Source organism: Macaca fascicularis, chromosome 10 (assembly GCF_037993035.2).
Source record: "Macaca fascicularis isolate 582-1 chromosome 10, T2T-MFA8v1.1".
Lineage (NCBI taxonomy): Eukaryota > Metazoa > Chordata > Mammalia > Primates > Cercopithecidae > Macaca > Macaca fascicularis.
This window is the reverse complement of record NC_088384.1, coordinates 7,905,949-7,924,680: the sequence shown is the minus strand read 5'-3', so window position 1 is coordinate 7,924,680 and position 18,732 is coordinate 7,905,949. Positions and strand designations below refer to the sequence as shown.

The following is an 18,732-nucleotide window of genomic DNA, read 5'->3' as shown; positions in this document are numbered from 1 at the left end:
AGAAGACAGAAAAATGTAGGAAAATTTGGAAATTCCTAGAGACTTGTTGAATGGCTTTGACAAAAATGCTAATAGTGATATGAAAAATAAGGTCCAGGTTGGGGTGGTCTCAGATGGAGATGAGAAACTTGTTGGGAACTGGAGCAAGGGTGACTCTTGTTACATTTTAGCAAAAAGACTGGTGGCATTTTGCCTCTGCCCTCAAGATTTGTGGAAGTTTGAACTTGAGAGTGATGATGTAGGGTATCTGTCAGAAGAAATTTCTATGCAGCAAAGCATTCAAGAGGTGACTTGGGTGCTGTTAAAATAATTCAGTTTCATAAGGGAAGCAGAGCATAAAACTTCAGAAAATTTGCAGCCTGACATGCAATAGAAAAGAAAATCCCATTTTCTGAGCAGAAGTTCAAGCCAGCGGCAGAAATTTGCAGAAGTAACAAGGAGGTGAATATTAATCCCCAAGACAATGGGGAAAATGTCTCCAGGGCATATCAGAGGCCTTCACAGCAGCCCCTCCCATCACAGGCCTGGAGGTCTAGGAGGAAAAAGTGGTTTCATGGGCTGGGCCCAGGGTCCCTGTGCTGTGTGCAGCCGAGGGACTTGGTGCCCTGCATCCCAGCAGTTCTAGTCATGGCTGAAAGGGGCCAATTTTGAGCTTGGGCTGTAGCTTCAGAGGGTAAAAGCCTCAAGCCTTGGCAGTTTCCACATGGTGTCGAGCCTGTGAGTGCACAGAAGAATTGAAGTTTGGGAACCTCTGCCTAGATTTCAGAAGATCTATGGAAACACCTGGATGTCTAGGCAGAAGTTTGCTGCAGGAGTGGGGCTCTCATGGAGAACCTCTGCTCTGCCCCCACACAGAGTCCCTACTGGGGCACTGCCTAGTGGAGGTGTGAGAAGAAGGCCACAGTCCTCTAGACCCCAGAATGGTAGATCCACTGAAAGCTTGCACCATGCTCCTGGAAAAGCTGCAGACACTCAATATCAGCCCATGAAAGCAGCCTGGAGGGAGGCTGTATCCTGCAGAGCCACAGGGACAGAGCTGCCCAAGACCATGGGAACCCACTTCTTCCATGGGAATTCACACATCAGTGTGACCTGGATGTGAGACATGGAGTCAAAGGAGATCATTTTGGAGCTTTAAGATTTGACTGCCCCACTGGATTTCAGACTTGCATGGGGCCTGTAGCCTGTTTGTTTTGGCCAATTTCTCCCATTTTGAATGGCTGTGTTTAGCCAATGCCTGTACCCCATTGTATCTAGGAAGCATCTAACTTGCTTTTGATTTTACAGGCTCATAGGTAGAAGGGACTTGCCTTGTCTTGGATGAGACTTTGGACTATGGACTTTTGAGTTAATGCTGAAATGAGTTAAGACTTTGGGGGATTGTTGGGAAGGCATGATTGGTTTGGAAATGTGAGGACATGAGATTTGGAAGAGGTCAGAGGCAGAATGATATGGTTTGGCTGTGTCCCCACCCAAATCTCATCTTGAATTCCCATGTGCTTTGGGAAGGACCTGGTGGGAGGTAATTGAATCACGGGTGCAAGTCTTTCCTGTGCTGTTCTCTTGACAGTGAATAAGTCACATGAGATCTGATGGTTTTAAAAGGAGGCATTCTCCTGCACAAGCTCTCTCATTTTTTGCCTGCCACCATCCACGTAAGATGTGACTTCTTCCTCCTTGTCTTCCGCCATGATTGTGAGGCTTCCCCAGCCACGTGAAACTGTAAGTCCAATTAAGCCTCTTTCTTTTGTAAATTGTTCAGTCTCGGGTATGTCTTCATCAGCAGCGTGAAAATGGACTAATACACCCAGGCTCTGAGTTAGAACTTTTGAAGTTTTATGCCCTAGGAGCAGGAGTAGTTAAAAAAACAAATGCTAACAGCCTTGCCAAAATTCAATCCAGCCTCAAATCCACCAGTCCCTTACTGGACAAAGGTTATCAGTCCCCACTCTATCTGCCTAGCAAAGCAGAGGGTGACCTATTATCCAGAGCCTCTTAATTTTCTTAATAAATACTATCTAATATTCAATAAAAATCTACCTGGCATTCCAAGAGACAGAACCATATGACCCAATATCCAGAAAGAAAAAAACAGACAATAGAAACAGATCTACATGTGTTCCAGATATTGGAAATACTGGAAAAAAAGGCTATGACTATGTTTAAGAGAATACAGGAGTATATTGAGACAAAAAAGAAAAAACACAGATATGAAATATGTTAAAAATAACTTAACGAATATCCATCCCACCACTGAAAAATATAACACTAAAATTAAGAACTCTATGAGTACAATTAACCACAGATTGAAAAACGTAGAACATGGGATTAACAAACTGGAAGGCAGACCAATGGGAAATACTGGGACTGAAGCACTGAAAGAAAAAGGATGGAAACTACACAAAAGAGTGAGAGAGGCACGTGGGATCCTGGAAAGGTCTGACATAAACGACTGGACTCCAGGGAGGGAGGAGAGAATGGGCATAAGCAACAGAAGAGGAGGCAATGGCTGAGAATGTTTCACAACTAAAAAAACACATTAACCTACAGATACAAGAAGAACCGCAAACTCCAGCAGGATTCACACAAAGAAAGCTGCACTGAGACTCATCCTAATACAACTGCTGAAATCCAAAGACACAGGAAAATCTTAAGAGCTGCTAGAGAAAAAAAAAGACACATTATACCCAATAAGATATATGGTTGATTTATCAACAAAACTGATAGAAGACATAGACCTTGGAATGGTATCTTTAAAGTGACAGAAGAAAATGATTGCCAATCTAGAATGTTTTTCCCAGCTAAAATACTTTTTAAAATAAGGGTGGACTTTTGCTTTCAGCTCTGACATGTAAACAGCTTGGAAGTCATCACTCCCATCCTTAAAACAAGAAAAAAGACAAACTGCAAATTAATGACATTTCATAGAACCATCAGAGAAACATAAAATCTGAAGAGAGAAATGAAGACAGAGAATCACAGCCATGATCAGCTTACCTGGAGCAGAAGTCACTGAGACCAGAAACTGGTAGGGATACCTAAGTGGTAATTTTGACAAACTGCTGGAAGCTGAGTGTGAGGTCGCTTGAGAGGGGGAGATTTCTAGCAGCCTTGTCTTTGGAGAAGGGGGCAAGGGGAGGGCACACTTTCATGAACTTTCAGGCCAGGAGTCCCACCAGGTTCTCAAGGCAAATATCCCCAAAAAATCCCCTTGTGTTTCAAACTCAGGCAAATTAAAGCCAAAATATGTAGAAGTAAGTAGAAATACAGAAATAATAAAGATAAGAGTAAAAATCAGTGAAGTAGAATATAGGCAAACAATGGAGGAAATCAATGACACCACAGCTTGTTTTAGAAAAAGATAAATCAAAGTAATAAACCTCTAGCTAGACAAGTCAAGAAACAAAGAGAAAATATTTTAAAATTACCAATCAGAAGTGGGAAAGGGAAAAATCATTAAGGATCTTAAAGGATAATGAGGCATGAGTCCATACTAATATGAACAAATGGTTGAATAAGTTAGTAAGTGGAAGAAAAGAGACAAATCTCCCATGCAAAAGGATTCCAAAGAACACCTGTTGTTGTGGCTTGAAAGACCTGGATCATCATAACACCCCACTCCTTCCCTGAGGGCTGTGCATCATGGGTTTCTCCAAAGAAGAAAGTCTTTCCAATATAGAAGAGAGAGGGGAGAAAAAGAGTAACTTGACAGTAGTGAAACCTCTGCCAGGTGACAAAGTCAGGTGACACACCTCAGCCAGTGACAGGGTCAGCACCAACAGTGATGAGTCGTATTAATAGCAGGAGCCCTTGACAAGATGTGATGAGAAGGGCACCCCGCCTCTGTGGTCTTCCTTCCAAAAACACATTACCCAGTCTAATCATGAGAAAAATATCACACAAATCCCAACTGAGGGATGGTCTACAAAATATCTGACCAGTAATCCTCAAACTGTCGAGGCCATCAAAAACAAGGCAAGTCTAGGAAACTCTCACAGCCAAGGGGAGCCTCAGGAGACGTGAAGACTCAATAGAATGTGACGCCCTAGATACGATCCTAGACAGGAAAAGGACATGAGGGGAAGAGGTAAGGAAACGTGAAGAAACCAGGGACACTTGGAGAGTTAGTTGCCAGTACATTTGCATTAAAAGTACAAAAGGGAGGTCTTTAGGCAGAATGTAAAAATGAGTCCAGGTGCAAACACAAAATATGAGATGGAAAGAAGAGCAGCAAGAGTAAATATATAGATTCATTTGGCAAATTATTTACCATATGAAATAATAATAATGCCTCATGGTATTTAAAATACATATAAGGCCAGGTGTGGTGGCTCACACCTGTAATCTCAGCACTTCAGGAGGCTGAGCCAGGCGGATCGCCTGAGATCAGGAGTTCGAGATCAGCCTGGCCAACACAGTGAAGCTCTACTAAAAATACAAAAATACAAAAAATTAGCCAGGCGTGGTGGTGGGCACCTGGAATCCCAGTTACTCAGGAGGCTGAGGCAGGAGAATCGCTTGAACCTGGGCGGCGGAGGTTGCAGTGAGCTGAGATTGCGCCGCTGCACTCCAGCCCGGGCAACAGAGCAAGACTCTGTCTCAAAAGTAAATAAATAAATAAAATACATGTAAAATTAAAATGCAAAACAACTATCACACAAAAGAGAAGAGGGGCTAAAGGGAGTATGTTAAAAATCTAGCATTGTTAGGGAAGTGGCGAACAAGGATTTATATTTGACGACAGTAACATAGGCTGCGTGTCACAGTCTCTCATGCAGCTTCTGTGAGACTAATATAAGAATGAAACAACTCATAAAATAATAGAGAGGAAAATGAAATAACGCAACAGAGTGAGGCCCTGTCTCAAAAAAAAAAAAAAGTTGGATAATCCTAAAAGAAGGCAACAAAGGACAGAAAAAGAAACATGAGACAGCCAGGTCAAATAGAAAAAATCTTAAAACATTACAATGATATAAAGCCAACTATATAGATAATTAAATATGTGTAGAATGGACTGAATACTTCAAGTGCAAGACTCAGACTATCATACTGTATTTTTTTTCACTGGCTATATGCTGCCCACAAGAGACTTATTCTCAATAAGTAACCAGATAGTTTGAAAGCAAAAGGATAGAAAAGGATATGCCATGTGAACACTCATTGAAAGAAAGCCAAAGTGACTACATTATTACCAGACGGCATAGGCCTGAAGGTAAATGGCATAATGATAAAGGAAACAATTCATGGAAAGTCTTAGCAATTCTAAATTTATTTGTACCCAGTAATTAGCTTCTAAGTGAATAATTCAACAGTCAACAGAATGAAGAAATAAATAAAAGATCTCACTAGACAAACCTACAATCAGATGGAAGACCTCAACACACTTCACTCATCAGTTAACAGAGTGAGCCCACAAAAATGTGGTAAGGGGCTGGGTGCGGTGGTGCACTCCTGTAATCCCAGCACTTTGGGAGGCCGAGGTGGGTGGATCACCTGAGGTCAGGAGTTTGATACCGGCCTGACCAACATGGTGAAACCCCGTCTCTACAAAAACACAAAATTAGCTGCGCTTGGTGGCGCATGCCTGTAATCCCAGCTACTCGGAGGCTGAGGCAGGAGAATTACTTGAACCCAGGAGGCGGAAGTTTGTAGTGAGCCGAGATCGCGGCCATTGCACTCCAGCCTGGGCAACAAGAGCAAAACTCCGTCTGAAAAAAAAAAGAAAATTTTTAAAAAATATGGTAATGATATAGAAGTTCTGAAGAACACAATTAATAAAATGAACCCAATTGACATACTGTTATGGACCACATAATGGCATTTTGGTCAGCAGTGGACCATATACTACAGTGATGCCATAAGATTATATCATATTTGTTCTGTACCTTTTCTATGTTTAGATACACAAATACTCATTGTATTGCAATGGCCTACACTGTGCAGTACAATACCATGCTGTACAGATTTGTAGCCTGAGAGCAATAGGTTACACCACACAGCTTAGGTGTGTAGGAGGTCATACCACCTAGGTTTGTTGTAACTACACTCTAGGATATCTGCACAACAACCAAATCACCTAACAATGTGTTTTTCAGAATGTATCCCTGTCATTAAGCTGCATATGATTGAATGTAGGAAACTGAGCCTCCAGTGGCAGAGAACATACATTCTTTTCCAATGTTTATGAAACATTTCTCAAAATTGATGGCTAGGCGCGGTGGCTCACACCTGTAATCCTGGTACTTCGGGAGGAGGAGGCAGGTGGATCTCTTGAGCCCAGGAGTTCAAGACCAGCCTGGGCAACATGGGGAAACCCTGTTTCTACAAAAAAACACAAAAATGAGCCAGGTGTGGTGGTATGCACCTGCAGTCTCAGCTACTCAGGCAGCTGAGGTGGGAGGATCGCTTGAGCTCCAGAGGTAGAGGCTGTAGTGACTTGTGATGGTACCGCTGCACTCCAGTCTGGACGACAGAGAGAGAGACCCTGTCCTCCCATCCCCCAAAATGATTATACATGTTAGGTCATGACCACACCTTAGCATATTTCAAAGGATAGACTGAAGTCATTTAGACTTTAGAATCTATTCTCTGATCACAATGGAATCAATTTTAAAATCAATCATTTAAAAAAATATATAAAATCCCAACTGTTTTGGAAATTAAATACATTTTAAAAATAAACCATTGGAAAAAGAAAACAATCACAAGAACAATTATAAAACATTTTGAATGAAATGATATTGAAAAGGCAGTATACCAAAACCTATATTAATGTGGCTAAACCTGTTCAAACACTTACAGGGAAATAGAGAGCCACGACTTCATATACTAGAGAAATAAAGGCTGAAAATCATGGTCTAAATTTCTAATTTTCAAGAAATTAGAAAAAGAACAGCAAGCTAAACTCAAATTAAGTAGACGGAAGAAAATAATCAATATAACAGCAAAATAAATGAAAGGTAAAACGCGTATACAACAGAAAAAAATAACAACACAAATAAAGTTGTGATTTTGAAAAGACTAACAAAACTGACAGACCTCGACATCTGCCTCTGGATAGGATAGCACAATTTATAGCAAGCAAACATTCCCAATTAAAACAACCAGAAAAGCCCATCCGGGCATAGCTGGATGCCAAGAGAATCTGGCCGTGGCCTCGGCGGAAGGGCATTACCGGAGGATGGAGGAATAAGTAATGACTTCTGAAGGTTGTGTGGGGCTTGGACTGACGAAACTGAAGATATAAGGGACCTCCAACACAAAGCTGGTCATCCCCTTAAAATATCCACAGAATTAGGAGGCTGTTTGGAACAGGAAGCTCAAGAACTAAACCCATTCACTCCTCCCCACACACACACCAGCTGCCCTTGCTAATGTAAGGCTGCCACCGGTTTCTCTAGGTGTTTCCTAAGCCCCTGAACGAGGATGGAGAACCGTTGCTCCGTGTGCTGAATCTGATTAGGCCTCACAGCAAGCCTCAGGAACTCCTGCTGGGCCGACAGCAGCCAAAATGCCGTGATGTCAGAGGCCCTTGCCTGCGGTGCCCCTAATCCAGCACATGTGGGAGAAAACTCCGTAAGGATTTCTTGTGCGCTCTCTCTGGGTCTCTGGCGCTGTGTGGGTGTTATCTGTGACTCTTACTGTTTCTCCCTCTTATTATTCCCTTATTTTTGTGTTTTTTCCCCCTCACATAACTGATGTGATACATAACAAAGAGCTTTTAAAATAGCTGTTTCTGTTTCATTTACCAGAGTTGTATGTTCCTAATAAAAGACTTACAACCAGAGGAATACAAATATTTAATATTTGACTTTAAAAAAAAATCTAATTCAGCCGGGCATGGCGGCTCACACCTGTAATCCCAGCACTTTCAGAGGCTGAGGTGGGTGGATCACTTGGGCCCAGGTGTTTGTGACCAGCCTGGGCAATATAGTGAGACCTCATCTCTACAAATAAATGTAAAAATTACCCAGGTGTGGTGGTGCATGCCTGTGGTCCCAGCTCTTCAGGAGGCTGAGGCGGCAGGATTGCTTGAGCCTGGAAGGTCGAGGCTGCAGTGAGCCCTGATCATGCCAGTGCATTCCAGCCTGGGTGACAGGGTGATACTCTGTCTCAAAAATAAATAAATAAATAAATAAATAAATAAATAAATAAATAAATCTAATTCACTCCGTTACCATAATCATTTAGTTTGCTTATCCCACTGAGAGCTATGAGATGACCAACAGTGTTCATGGGGCTTGTTTTAGATTAGGGTCTGTGTCCCCGAGGTGGGAAAGAATATGTGTGAGGAATTCATGGTAGTGGGTGAAGAGCAGACAAATTCTCTGGATATATGAGTTTCAACAGCAGCCGAAGGGAGGAAGTGCTCTGCACAGAGGAGGGAAAGCACATCTCGGGCTAAGCCGGGTGAGATGTCCCTGCCTCAGAGCAGGCACAGGAGAAAGGAGCTGAAATCTGGGACACAGGGTTGGGCTGTTCCAGACTCCAGCTCCCTACTGCATGTCTCAGGGGCCCTAAGCCAGCTTGCTGATGAGCTCTGCAGTTCCATGTCTGTCTCCAGAGGCCAAGATGGGGTCTCCAGAGGTGGTACTAAGAACAACAGTGAGCTGAACAATGTCCAATATGTTCACAGAGAATGAAGAAATCAGACACAGCCAATTACAAGAAGCTGGGATGATAAAGCTGCCCTCAAATTCCTGATAGATTGTATAGCTCAATTAGTCTAATGACTCAATTAGACTAATCTTAGCTCATGTGTCCTTGGGTATTTTGTCATCTTATGTTCCCCGTGGGCCACTGGCCCAAAGCAACAAAATCATTTCCCCTGGTGTCAGAAACTGCACCTTCCACTACATCCCTATTCCCCATGTGCCTGGTGCCATGCTAAGTGTACAACAGGCACCCTCAAAATGCCTACTGAGAGAAAGGGTGGCAGACAGTCACATTTGCCTACCTGATATGTATTTTCTCCTTCTCCCATAGGAACACAACCTTGCTTTTTCCATACTAATACACCCAGCCCCCAATTTTTGTATATAGATACAAAATAAGTATACATATTTATGTATTTATAAAATTATATATTTATAATTATATATATATATATATATATATATATATATATATATATTTGCAACCCTCCTTATAGATCGGTATGGCCACATAACACAGTCTTGGTCAATAAAATGTGAGTGGAAACTTCTGGGAGGAGTATCTAAGAAAGAACTTTTAAAAAAGGAAGAGCTGGCTGGCTCAAGCGCCTTGCCCTTCACGCCTCCCCATCTTTGTGCCCGAGACATCTGGAGTGGCTGGTGCTCTGGCAGCTAGCCTGCATGCATGAAGATGTACCTGGAGCTGTGGAAAGCTAAAAGCAACCAGGGTGTCTGATGACATGCTGCACTGGCCCTGTAGCAGCAATATCTGGACTCCTGTTCTCAGAGACAAAAATAACCACCTCTCTTATTTAAACCACTGTTTTGTGGGCTTTCTGCTAATTCAGCATATGAAGAAAAGGGAGAGGGGAAGAGAAACGATTCAGAGAAAGAATATAAAGGCTCCAGAGCACCCTAAAGTTTTTTGCTGACTTCACCAGTTCTTGACTTGCTATTTACATAAAATGACACTTAAAAATCTACAAGAGTCCACTGGGCACAGTGGCTCACATCTGTAACCCCAGCACTTTGGGAAGCCAATATAGGAGGATCTCTTGAGCCCAGGAATTCAAGAGTGGCTGGGGCAACATAGTGAGACCTCATCTTTACAATAATTTTTTAAAAAATTATTCAGGCCTGGTGGCGTGCACCTGTCGTTCCAGCTACTTGGGAGGCTGAAGTGGGAGGATCACTTCAGCCTAGGAGATTGAGGCTGCCATGAGCATGATCACACCATTGCACTCCAGCCTGGGTGACAAAGTGAGATCCTGCCTCTAAATAAATAAATAAATAAATAAATAAAATGCAAAAGTCAAAGAGGGCCATTTTCTTTGGTGGAGAAGTTCAGAACATTGTTATGTTAAGTGTCAAAGGCCAGACCATGAGTTGAACGGTCAGAGCAACAAACGGAGGCAGGATTTCCTGGGAGAGGGAATCTGCATCACAGGGTTGCTGTGAGAAATGCTTCCAACTACCCAGAACAGGTCTAGACAGTTCCAGAAAGAATAGCGCCCTTCTCCTTCCCCTCCTCACAGTAGACATCACACATCCAACCATGGAAAAATGCCATTCATACCAATGAATGGCATTCATTCACCCTGAGTGAGTTCTGCCTCCGCCAGGAGGCATGCATCCATTCAGCATGCTGTCCCGGTAATTCACATGAATCAGAAGCTCTGCTATGTCTTATATTAAACAGGAAAGAGGGGAGAAGACAAATTCTTATTGATAGTTAATAAATATAGTTGATAGAGTTGGCGCCACTGCACTCCAGTCTGGGTGACAGAGACTCCATCTCAAAATAATAATAATAATAATAATAATAATAATAATAATAATTTATAGAGTAGACAAAATATTTCTGGCCACAGTGGTAAGGACTTATGACAGTGATCTCATAAGTGGCATGCCTGTAATCCCAGCACTCTGGGAGGCCACGGCGGGTGGTTCACCTGAGGTCAGGAGTTCAAGACCAGCCTGACCAATATGGTGAAAGCCAGTCTCTACTAAAAATACAAAAATTAGCCAGGCGTGGTTAGCCAATATGGTGAAAACCTGTCTCTACTAAAAATATAAAAATTAGCCAGGTGCCTGTAGCCCCAGCTATTCAGGAGGCTGAGATAGAAGAATTGCTTGAACCCTGGAGGCAGAGGTTGCAGTGAGCCGAGATCGCGCCACTGCACTCCAGTCTGGGTGACAGAGTGAGACTCCATCTCAAAATAATAATAATAATAATAATAATAATAATAATTTATAGAGTAGACAAAATATTTCTGGCCACAGTGGTAAGGACTTATGACAGTGATCTCAGCAGCAACAATGCAGGGACTTGGATCTGGGGACCCACAGGGCCCCACCCACCTGCAGACTCTATTTCTGCCATTCTCCCTCATTGATCTGGGGTAGGCAGCCACTCTCTGCCATGGCACAGGGAAGGAGATGGCTGGTGGGAATAAATTAGCACTTCTAATTTACAGTATGAGGTTACCAGCCCACATCTAAATGCAGCCTCTGTTTAAATGATGAACAACAACACGCATGCTCAGGCAAGAAACCTGAAGTTTGTGTCATAGACCTTCACTCCCACTTCCCCAGGGACAAACCTTCACAACCATTTGGTATACTAATTGGGGTTACACACAAGATGTGGGGGAAGAAGAAGGCAAGAATACTGTATATCCGTGACCAAAAGGACAGGAAGAATTAAAAAGCATTGTTATTAAAAGTAATGCCCTTCTCACTAAACTCTGAGGCCAGATACTACCTTGAAACACATGGCCGTCAATTACTCAGCAAACCCAGTCTACCCAGCAAGCCAGAATTATGCCAGAATTACACCCGGTAAGCCTCTACTACATGCAGCAAGCCTGCGGTACATCCTGCAAGCCTCTTCACATCCAGCAAGCCTATCTCACACCTGCCAGGCCCACATTACACCCAGCAAGGGTCTGAGTCTGACACAGACAGACAAGAATTCAAGTCCAAGTTCTTGAACAGCTTAACACCTGAACAACACTGAGCCAGTATCACAGGTCCTAAGCTTTGGTCTCCTTGTTTGTGAAATGTGTATACTCTATGCCTACAGGCTTCCTGTGAGGAGAAGAAATAACATAAGTAAAGCAAATTCCACATGCCTTAATATTGGAGGGGCTCAGTCCATGGTAGGTGCAGCTATCACATCACCATCATCATTATCATTCCAGCAGTGACGATTGTCATCATCGTAATTACTATTGCTATTATTGCCATTACAAAACTACTATTGTCCATTATACTTAAAGCTCTCTTGAGAAGTCAAGTTCAAAGGCTTCCACACCACTGAAATTCAACATTCCCAAGCCTTTGTCATCTGGAAGCCTTATATCCGGTCTAACCTAAATCCTTTCTTTCTACTGTATAAGCCCATGATATTTCTAGCTTTGATTTCATCAGTAATAGAAGAAAGCCGTTTACCCTGATCTATAAACAATCTCTGCCAGTAATCATGACAATTTATATTTACATAATGCTTTATAGCTTATGAAGTTCAAACCCAGGCCCACAGAAGTCTGACTGTTGAAAATCACCCCACCGTTCTTGATCTTTAAAGATGGTCACAAGAGGACTTTCCCAAAGGTTAAACCAAACAAATCACTAGGAGGAAAACCAGTGCAACCTGATCTCGCTGTGTTCACAGCAAATTGATTGTTACTTTTCATGATAAAACACAACATAGCAGTTTGTTATGGACTGAATGTTTGTGTCTCCCCCAGATTCATATGTTTAGACGCTAACTTCCAACGTGAATGGGATTAGAGCCCATATCAAAGAGATCGCAGAGAGCTCTCTTGCCCTCTTGCTGCCATGAGAAGTCTGCAGTGTACCACCCAGAAGAGGGCCGTTGCCAGAGCCCCAGCATGCTGGCACTTCCAGCCTCCGGAATTGTGAGAGAAATTTCCATTATCTGCAAGCCACTGAGTCCAGGGTACTTTGTTAAAGCTGCCCAAACTGACTACGGCAAAGTCCTTGTTGGGTTTCTACTTTTCCTTTCTCTTCCCTGTGGACATGTCTTCAGGCAGCAGGGAGGTCTCTGAGAAGCCTGCAGATAGGCAAGAGAAAGGGGTAGGAGCATGCTGGTTGCCGCCATAGAGCCCGCAGCAGGGCAGCTGTTCAGTGAGTTGACCTTTGGGGTTGGCTAGCACCCAGAGTAATTCACGGAGCAGAGAAGAGCATGGGGGTTGGAGGCCACTGGCCCAGACAGGTGTAGGAACCAGCTTCACATCCGGGAATGCCCACGTCCATCAGTCCTCAGGGTGGCATTCATTTAGGACTGCACTGGGGATGCCAGGTACTCTTCACATTCATTCATTCAATACATGTTCGCTGGGCCCTACTAGGCGCAAAGCACATGGGGAGCATCACTACACAAAAGAGATCAAATGTCCACCTTTGGAGGATATTTTATCATAGGGGAGGGCAAGCAAACAGACAGAATGCAGAAACAAATGAAAGACGTGGTGAGTGCCGTGCAACACACAACACAGGTGCTGTGGACAGGAAGCAGGATGGAGGAGGTGAAGGCGAGGAGGGTGGGCTGTATTTGCAATGGGAACGTCAGGGTCACCTTGGTGGAGGAAGAGCAGTTGAACAGAGACTTGAAGGAGGCGAGGGGAGAGCCATGCAGTTACCCAAGGAGCCAGGATCCTGGTAAAGGGCATGGCCGGTGCTGAGGAAGAGCCAGCCTATGTCTGAGGGGAGAGGACGCTGATGTGGCTGGAGTTTCTTGAGCAAGGGGAGGGTGACCAGAGCTGAGGTCAGGGAGACAGATGGACCACGCAGGGTTTCCTAGGCCAGTCTCGGGCCCTGGTTTGTGTTTGAGGAGCCCTCGGTGGGCTCCAGTGAGGGGTCGCTCTGGCTGCTGGGTTGATAATGAACTGTGGCATGGCCATGGTGGAAGCAGGGAGGCAGTGAAGGGGCTGCTGTGATAATCACATGGGAGATGCTGGGGGAAGAAGTGGAGTGGGGTCATCTATTCTGGAACTATCTGGAAGGGAGCCAACAGGCTTTGTTGGTGAACTGGATGTGGATACAAGAGGAAGAAGAGACTCAGTAAAGACGACTAGATTTTAGGACTGAGCAACTGGGGAAAAAAAGGTTGTTGTTTTTGACTGAGAGTAGGAAGGATGTAGGCAGAGCAGCCCCTCTTTGGCTGTGCCCACATGGAGAAGGCAGGTAGGCAGGTAGGTGCATGAGACTGACATTCAGGAGTTGCTCTGGGACATGAACTCAGGAGATGCTGGTTTATTAACGGCAGGTACAACCGGAAGCCAGAAGAACCTGCAACTGAGCTGATGACCCAAAGTTGTTCTCAGGTGACATAAGGATGGGCCAGGTAAGAAGCTGCTGTTGGACTCAGGTCATGGGTGTTAGTCCCTGCCTTCCCACCATCTACTGACACTTCTCTAAGATAGTCACTTTCCACTCTGAAAAACCAGGGGCAGACTAGGGATTCTTAGTTTCCTGTGAATTTGTGAACTGAGTTTAAGAATCAAGAATGCAGGGCATTGTGAGAGTTCAAGATCATTATGCATTATGGGCAAGGACCCGTGCCACATAGCTCAGGGTGAAATACAGTCGAGGACAAAGGGCCCCACATAGGCAGGGATGGAGGGAGTCAGATTGGCCCTTATTCAGTTTTCAGCCCCTGAAATTCAGCTCCACGGCTACCACTCACTCCATCGAAACTGCTCTCACCAAAATCATCAATGACTGGTTACCGGCCACCTGGTCCCCAAGCCAGAAATCTGGGAATGTCTTTAAACATTTCCTCTCCCTTATTCCCTTCTTTTTTTTTTTTTTTTTTGAGACTGAGTAGTCCTGCTCTGTCACCTATGGCGTGATCTCAGCTCAATGCAACTTCCACCTCCTGGGTTCCAGCAATTCTTCTGCCTCAGCCTCCCGAGTAGCTGGGATTACAGTCACGTACCACCATATCCGGCTAATTTTTGTATTTTTAGTAGAGATTGGGTTTTGCCAAGTTGACCAGACTGGTCTTAAACTACTGACCTCAAGTGATCCACCTGCCTCGGCCTCCCAAAGTTCTGGGATTACAGGCGTGAGCCACCGCACCTGGCCTATTCCCTTATGTCTTATGCCATATCCCTCATTTCCTATCCTCAACCCCTTATTCCTGAGTCTTTCTTGAATCTATTCTCCTGGCTCTTCCCATATGCTCAGACAACAAAAGACCCTCCACGTCTTGTCTTGTTCTGGCTGAGGAGGGGAGAGGGTCTAGACTATTTCAATAGTACCTATGCCATTTCTGTGCCTGTAGCCCTGCTCCCTCCTCCAGTCCATGCTCCTCCGTGATGCTGCATTCTGGAGGCTTAGAAATAAGATCCATAAAGAGCCCATTCCTATGCCCAGCAGTGGGGCAGACACCGGATAAAGGGGCCACTAATGTAATTATTCTCTTCTTGGAAATATATTTCATTGCCTTCTTCTAAATTTGTCCACATGGACACTGCTACATATTAACTGAAATGCTTTCCTTAAAAATAGCTGAGGATGATTAGCTAGAGGGATCGTAATAGGAATTTTAAGCAATCATTTAAATTAATTCCTGAGAAGTCTATGCAGAACCCTTCAAGCTGAGCCCTTTCTGGCAGAAACTCACCAGTTCCCATAAGCACATGCAAATCAGCACTCTGAGTTTCCCATATTTCACTGCCAGATTGTTTTTTTTTTTTTTTTTTTTCATTCTAGAGGAACAAACCACAGCTCTGTGACTGGGAACTCTCCACTGGCAGGCGGGGGCCAGAGTGGCTTTGTACTCCCACCCGCAGGCTGCCCCATGATGCCCAGTGCCAGGCATGGAGCAGAGAGCCAAACCACGTCAATAAATGCTTCCGATATGTAAAAGTGTAAATATCAAAGGCTGGCCACATCCATATTGAAAGTATTCTCTAAGAAATGTGCCAATGACAATTTTTTGGCCAAAAAAAAAAAAATCCTTTTAAATTGTTGAAAGATGCCTAGAAATGGATCTGCTGCATCCTGGGATAAGCCATTGTCCTTTAAAGTATGTTAGTATAAGAAAACAACTGAACTTTTGCAGGAAGGAAACGAAGAGAAATCCATTCTCCTACCTTCTTAAAGTCACGCATGTTAATTTTTCCATTAGGCTCCTTGCTGAAGTCAAGAAATCGTTTTTTGAATTCTGGGTCCTGCTGCTGTATACAGTTTTTGAATTTTTCAATCACTTCTTCTGTGGTCATCTTCTTGATCTGGGTGGTTTTATTCTCCGTGGGCTTGGTTCTAAAATCACAAGCAGGCATTTAGACCTGGTGTCCCAACGGACACAGGCAGGGTGCTTCCTCCAGACTTCACCCATTTCCATGTAACCCATGACAGTAAGAAGGTTTCCCATCCTCGGTTCACTAGCTGGGAAGGGTGGAGTGACTCAGGGGCTTCTTACCCTCCCCTGGCTGGTAGGTTCCAGGGCCAGAACTGGAGGTCCCCAGCACAGTGTCCAAGTGAAAGCCCATATACAGTGGCAGGCTGGGGGCAGGGGGACTTGAAGGGAGACAATATTATTGTCCTAGAGATTTTCAATTATGCTTTGAGCTGGCCAAAGGTGGCATGTGACTGGGCACACAGGGTTGAAAAAGGATATTGTTTTTGAAGTGGAAAAATTTAAAGTCAGAGCCCATTAGAAAGCTTTAAATGAAAGAAATAGGCCGTTTTGTGGTAACTAGATCAAGAAAGTCATCAAACATCCATGGAAATGAAGGGAAGTCCACAGTTACTCCATAAGTCAATTTGATTTATAAAATACAAATTGAATGTGCTGTTCTGTGAGTGTCAGAGTGGATGTGTCTGAGCGTGTGGGCGTGGGTGTTTGTAGGACAGTGATTTCCTCAGCTCTCTGGAAGTCTCTTGGGTCCCATATTTTTGGGGAAAAAAAAGCTCTGAGACAGTCATGGAGAATGGACTTCTATTCCTTTCCTGCTGCATCTCTTGATTTTTAAGAGCTCTCCGGGAAAGCTACATTTTATGAAATGTTTCATTGCCATTGCTTCTTTCACCAGTTTTAGGAAGCAGACATATCTTATCATGGAATATTTAACCTGTCTCTTAAAATACCATCTTTATGCCCATTTATAAAGCTGCTACTACTGAAAAGCCCAGGTATTCAAATGTAATTAGCATATCATTAAAATACTCCCATTGCTCTTTACTTAAGAACTTTTTAAAAGGGCTATGACAAAGTGAAGTCTGCTGAATAGTTCTACATTTTACCTTTCATTATGAATTTATTATAAGCTATGAATGAGCAAGTTAAAATAATGTCTTTTCATTAAACTAAACCTATATTTTTAAAAGGAAGAAGAGTTAGAATATTCATCAGGCTAATTTTTTATAGATTTACTAAGTATGTTTTATTGTTACAATTCAATTTGGAAATCATTTTAATCATTCTATCATTCATATTAAAAAATGTTAACTGGTTTAATGGATGTGTGTTGTAATAAATATTAAATGGTGGTAAGGAATCTAAGCTTCTGGAAGAGAGTAAATGTGAATGCAGGTATGTAATAGAGAAGCTACAGATTGTCTCTGGGAGTCAGGAGTCCCGGATTCTTGACCCAGGCCAGTCACTAAGTTTGTGAGCCAAGTCCCCAAACCTCTCAGACATCAGTGTTTTCATTTCTAAATTTAAAAGGTAAATTCAATAATTCCTAAGATCTCTGCTTGCTCTAAAATTCCCTGACTCGAATCACTGTCTTTCTAGTGTGCCATCTTTCTTATTTATAAGATGAAATATTAAAATACTCAGTCAACAAATAGTTACTAAAAACCTATTCCATGACAGACACTGTGGTTTTGATATGTGCATTCATTTTGCTTAATTTTACCTCTCAGAAAGATCTGGCTGCTGCTGTTCATCTTTTCGTAAATGTTCACTTAACAGCTGATCCTTGGGAACATGAACTGGAGAGACAGTGGGTGGACCATCAATTCCCATGTGCGCCAAAAGTTTCTTGTAAAGGATTCTTCCTGAACCAATGTCCTGGATCTTACTGCAGAGTCTGAATTTTAAAAAATAATTAAAACACACTCAGTAGAGTAACTAAAATGGAAAAGAATGACCCTGCCAAGTGTTGGTGAAGATGCAAGTAACTACAACTTTCATCCACTGCTGGTGGGAATGTAAAACGGTACAACCACTCTATTCTTAGGCATTTACCAAAGAGAAATGAAAATGTGTGTCTACACAAATATATACAGCTTTATTTGTAACAACCAAACAGTACATATACAGCTTTATTGGTAACAGTCAGAAACTAGAAACAAACCATATACCTATCAAGAGATGAATGTATATACAAACTATGGTAAACCCATTCAATGGAATACTACTCAGCAGTGAAAAGGAAAGAACTGTTGGTATATATAAAACAAAATGAATGAATCACAAAATTGTTATGCTTAGTGAATAAAGCCAGACAAAAAAAAGAATATCTTGTGTGCTTCCATTTACATAAAGTCCTAGAAAACACAAAGTAATCTATCATGAAAGACAGCAGATCAGTGTTTTCATGGAGGTGGGAGGAGGGAGTGATGATGAATTGCTAAAGGGCATATAGAAGATTTTTGGGGTGAAAATATTTGATATCGTGATTGACATCTTGTGATGATTTTATGGATATTGACATATGATGAATTTCATCACATTGTATCATTTAAATGTGTGCAGCATATTGTATATAAAGTATACTGCAATGCAGATATAGTAAATGTAAAAAAAGAATTATAAAAAATTATATGACTGAAGGCAGGGGCTCCCAAAGTGTGGTCTGAGGACACTTCCAGAGCATCAGTGAGGCTAGAACTATTTTTCTATTAACACTGAGGTGTGATTTGCCTTTTTCACTCAATTCTTCTATGCATATAGAGTCAAGTCCATCAGAGGCAACATGTGTGACCATGTCTTCACTCAGACCACAAATAAAATGTATTCTTGTGTAGGCTGTGTTTTCTAACATTTTTAAGGTTGTAGGCTTAGGGTGTAAATGAGGAACTAGGAGTAGGTTTT

The 18,732-nt window shown here is 42.8% G+C and overlaps 1 protein-coding gene across 3 annotated transcripts in view; it reads right to left on the bottom strand.

The window, feature by feature from the left end:
• The window catches only part of EFCAB6 (EF-hand calcium binding domain 6), a 309,283-nt gene that overhangs the window by 132,624 nt on the left and 157,927 nt on the right, over positions 1 to 18,732 (bottom strand). For all 3 annotated transcript variants that reach the window (XM_005567057.5, XM_065522029.2, XM_074003581.1), the window contains 2 exons: positions 17,552 to 17,725; positions 15,782 to 15,950 (listed from right to left, as the gene is read on the bottom strand). In XM_005567057.5, the coding sequence (XP_005567114.3) occupies positions 15,782 to 15,950; positions 17,552 to 17,725 (343 nt within the window). The remainder of the gene's footprint in view (positions 1 to 15,781; positions 15,951 to 17,551; positions 17,726 to 18,732) is intronic.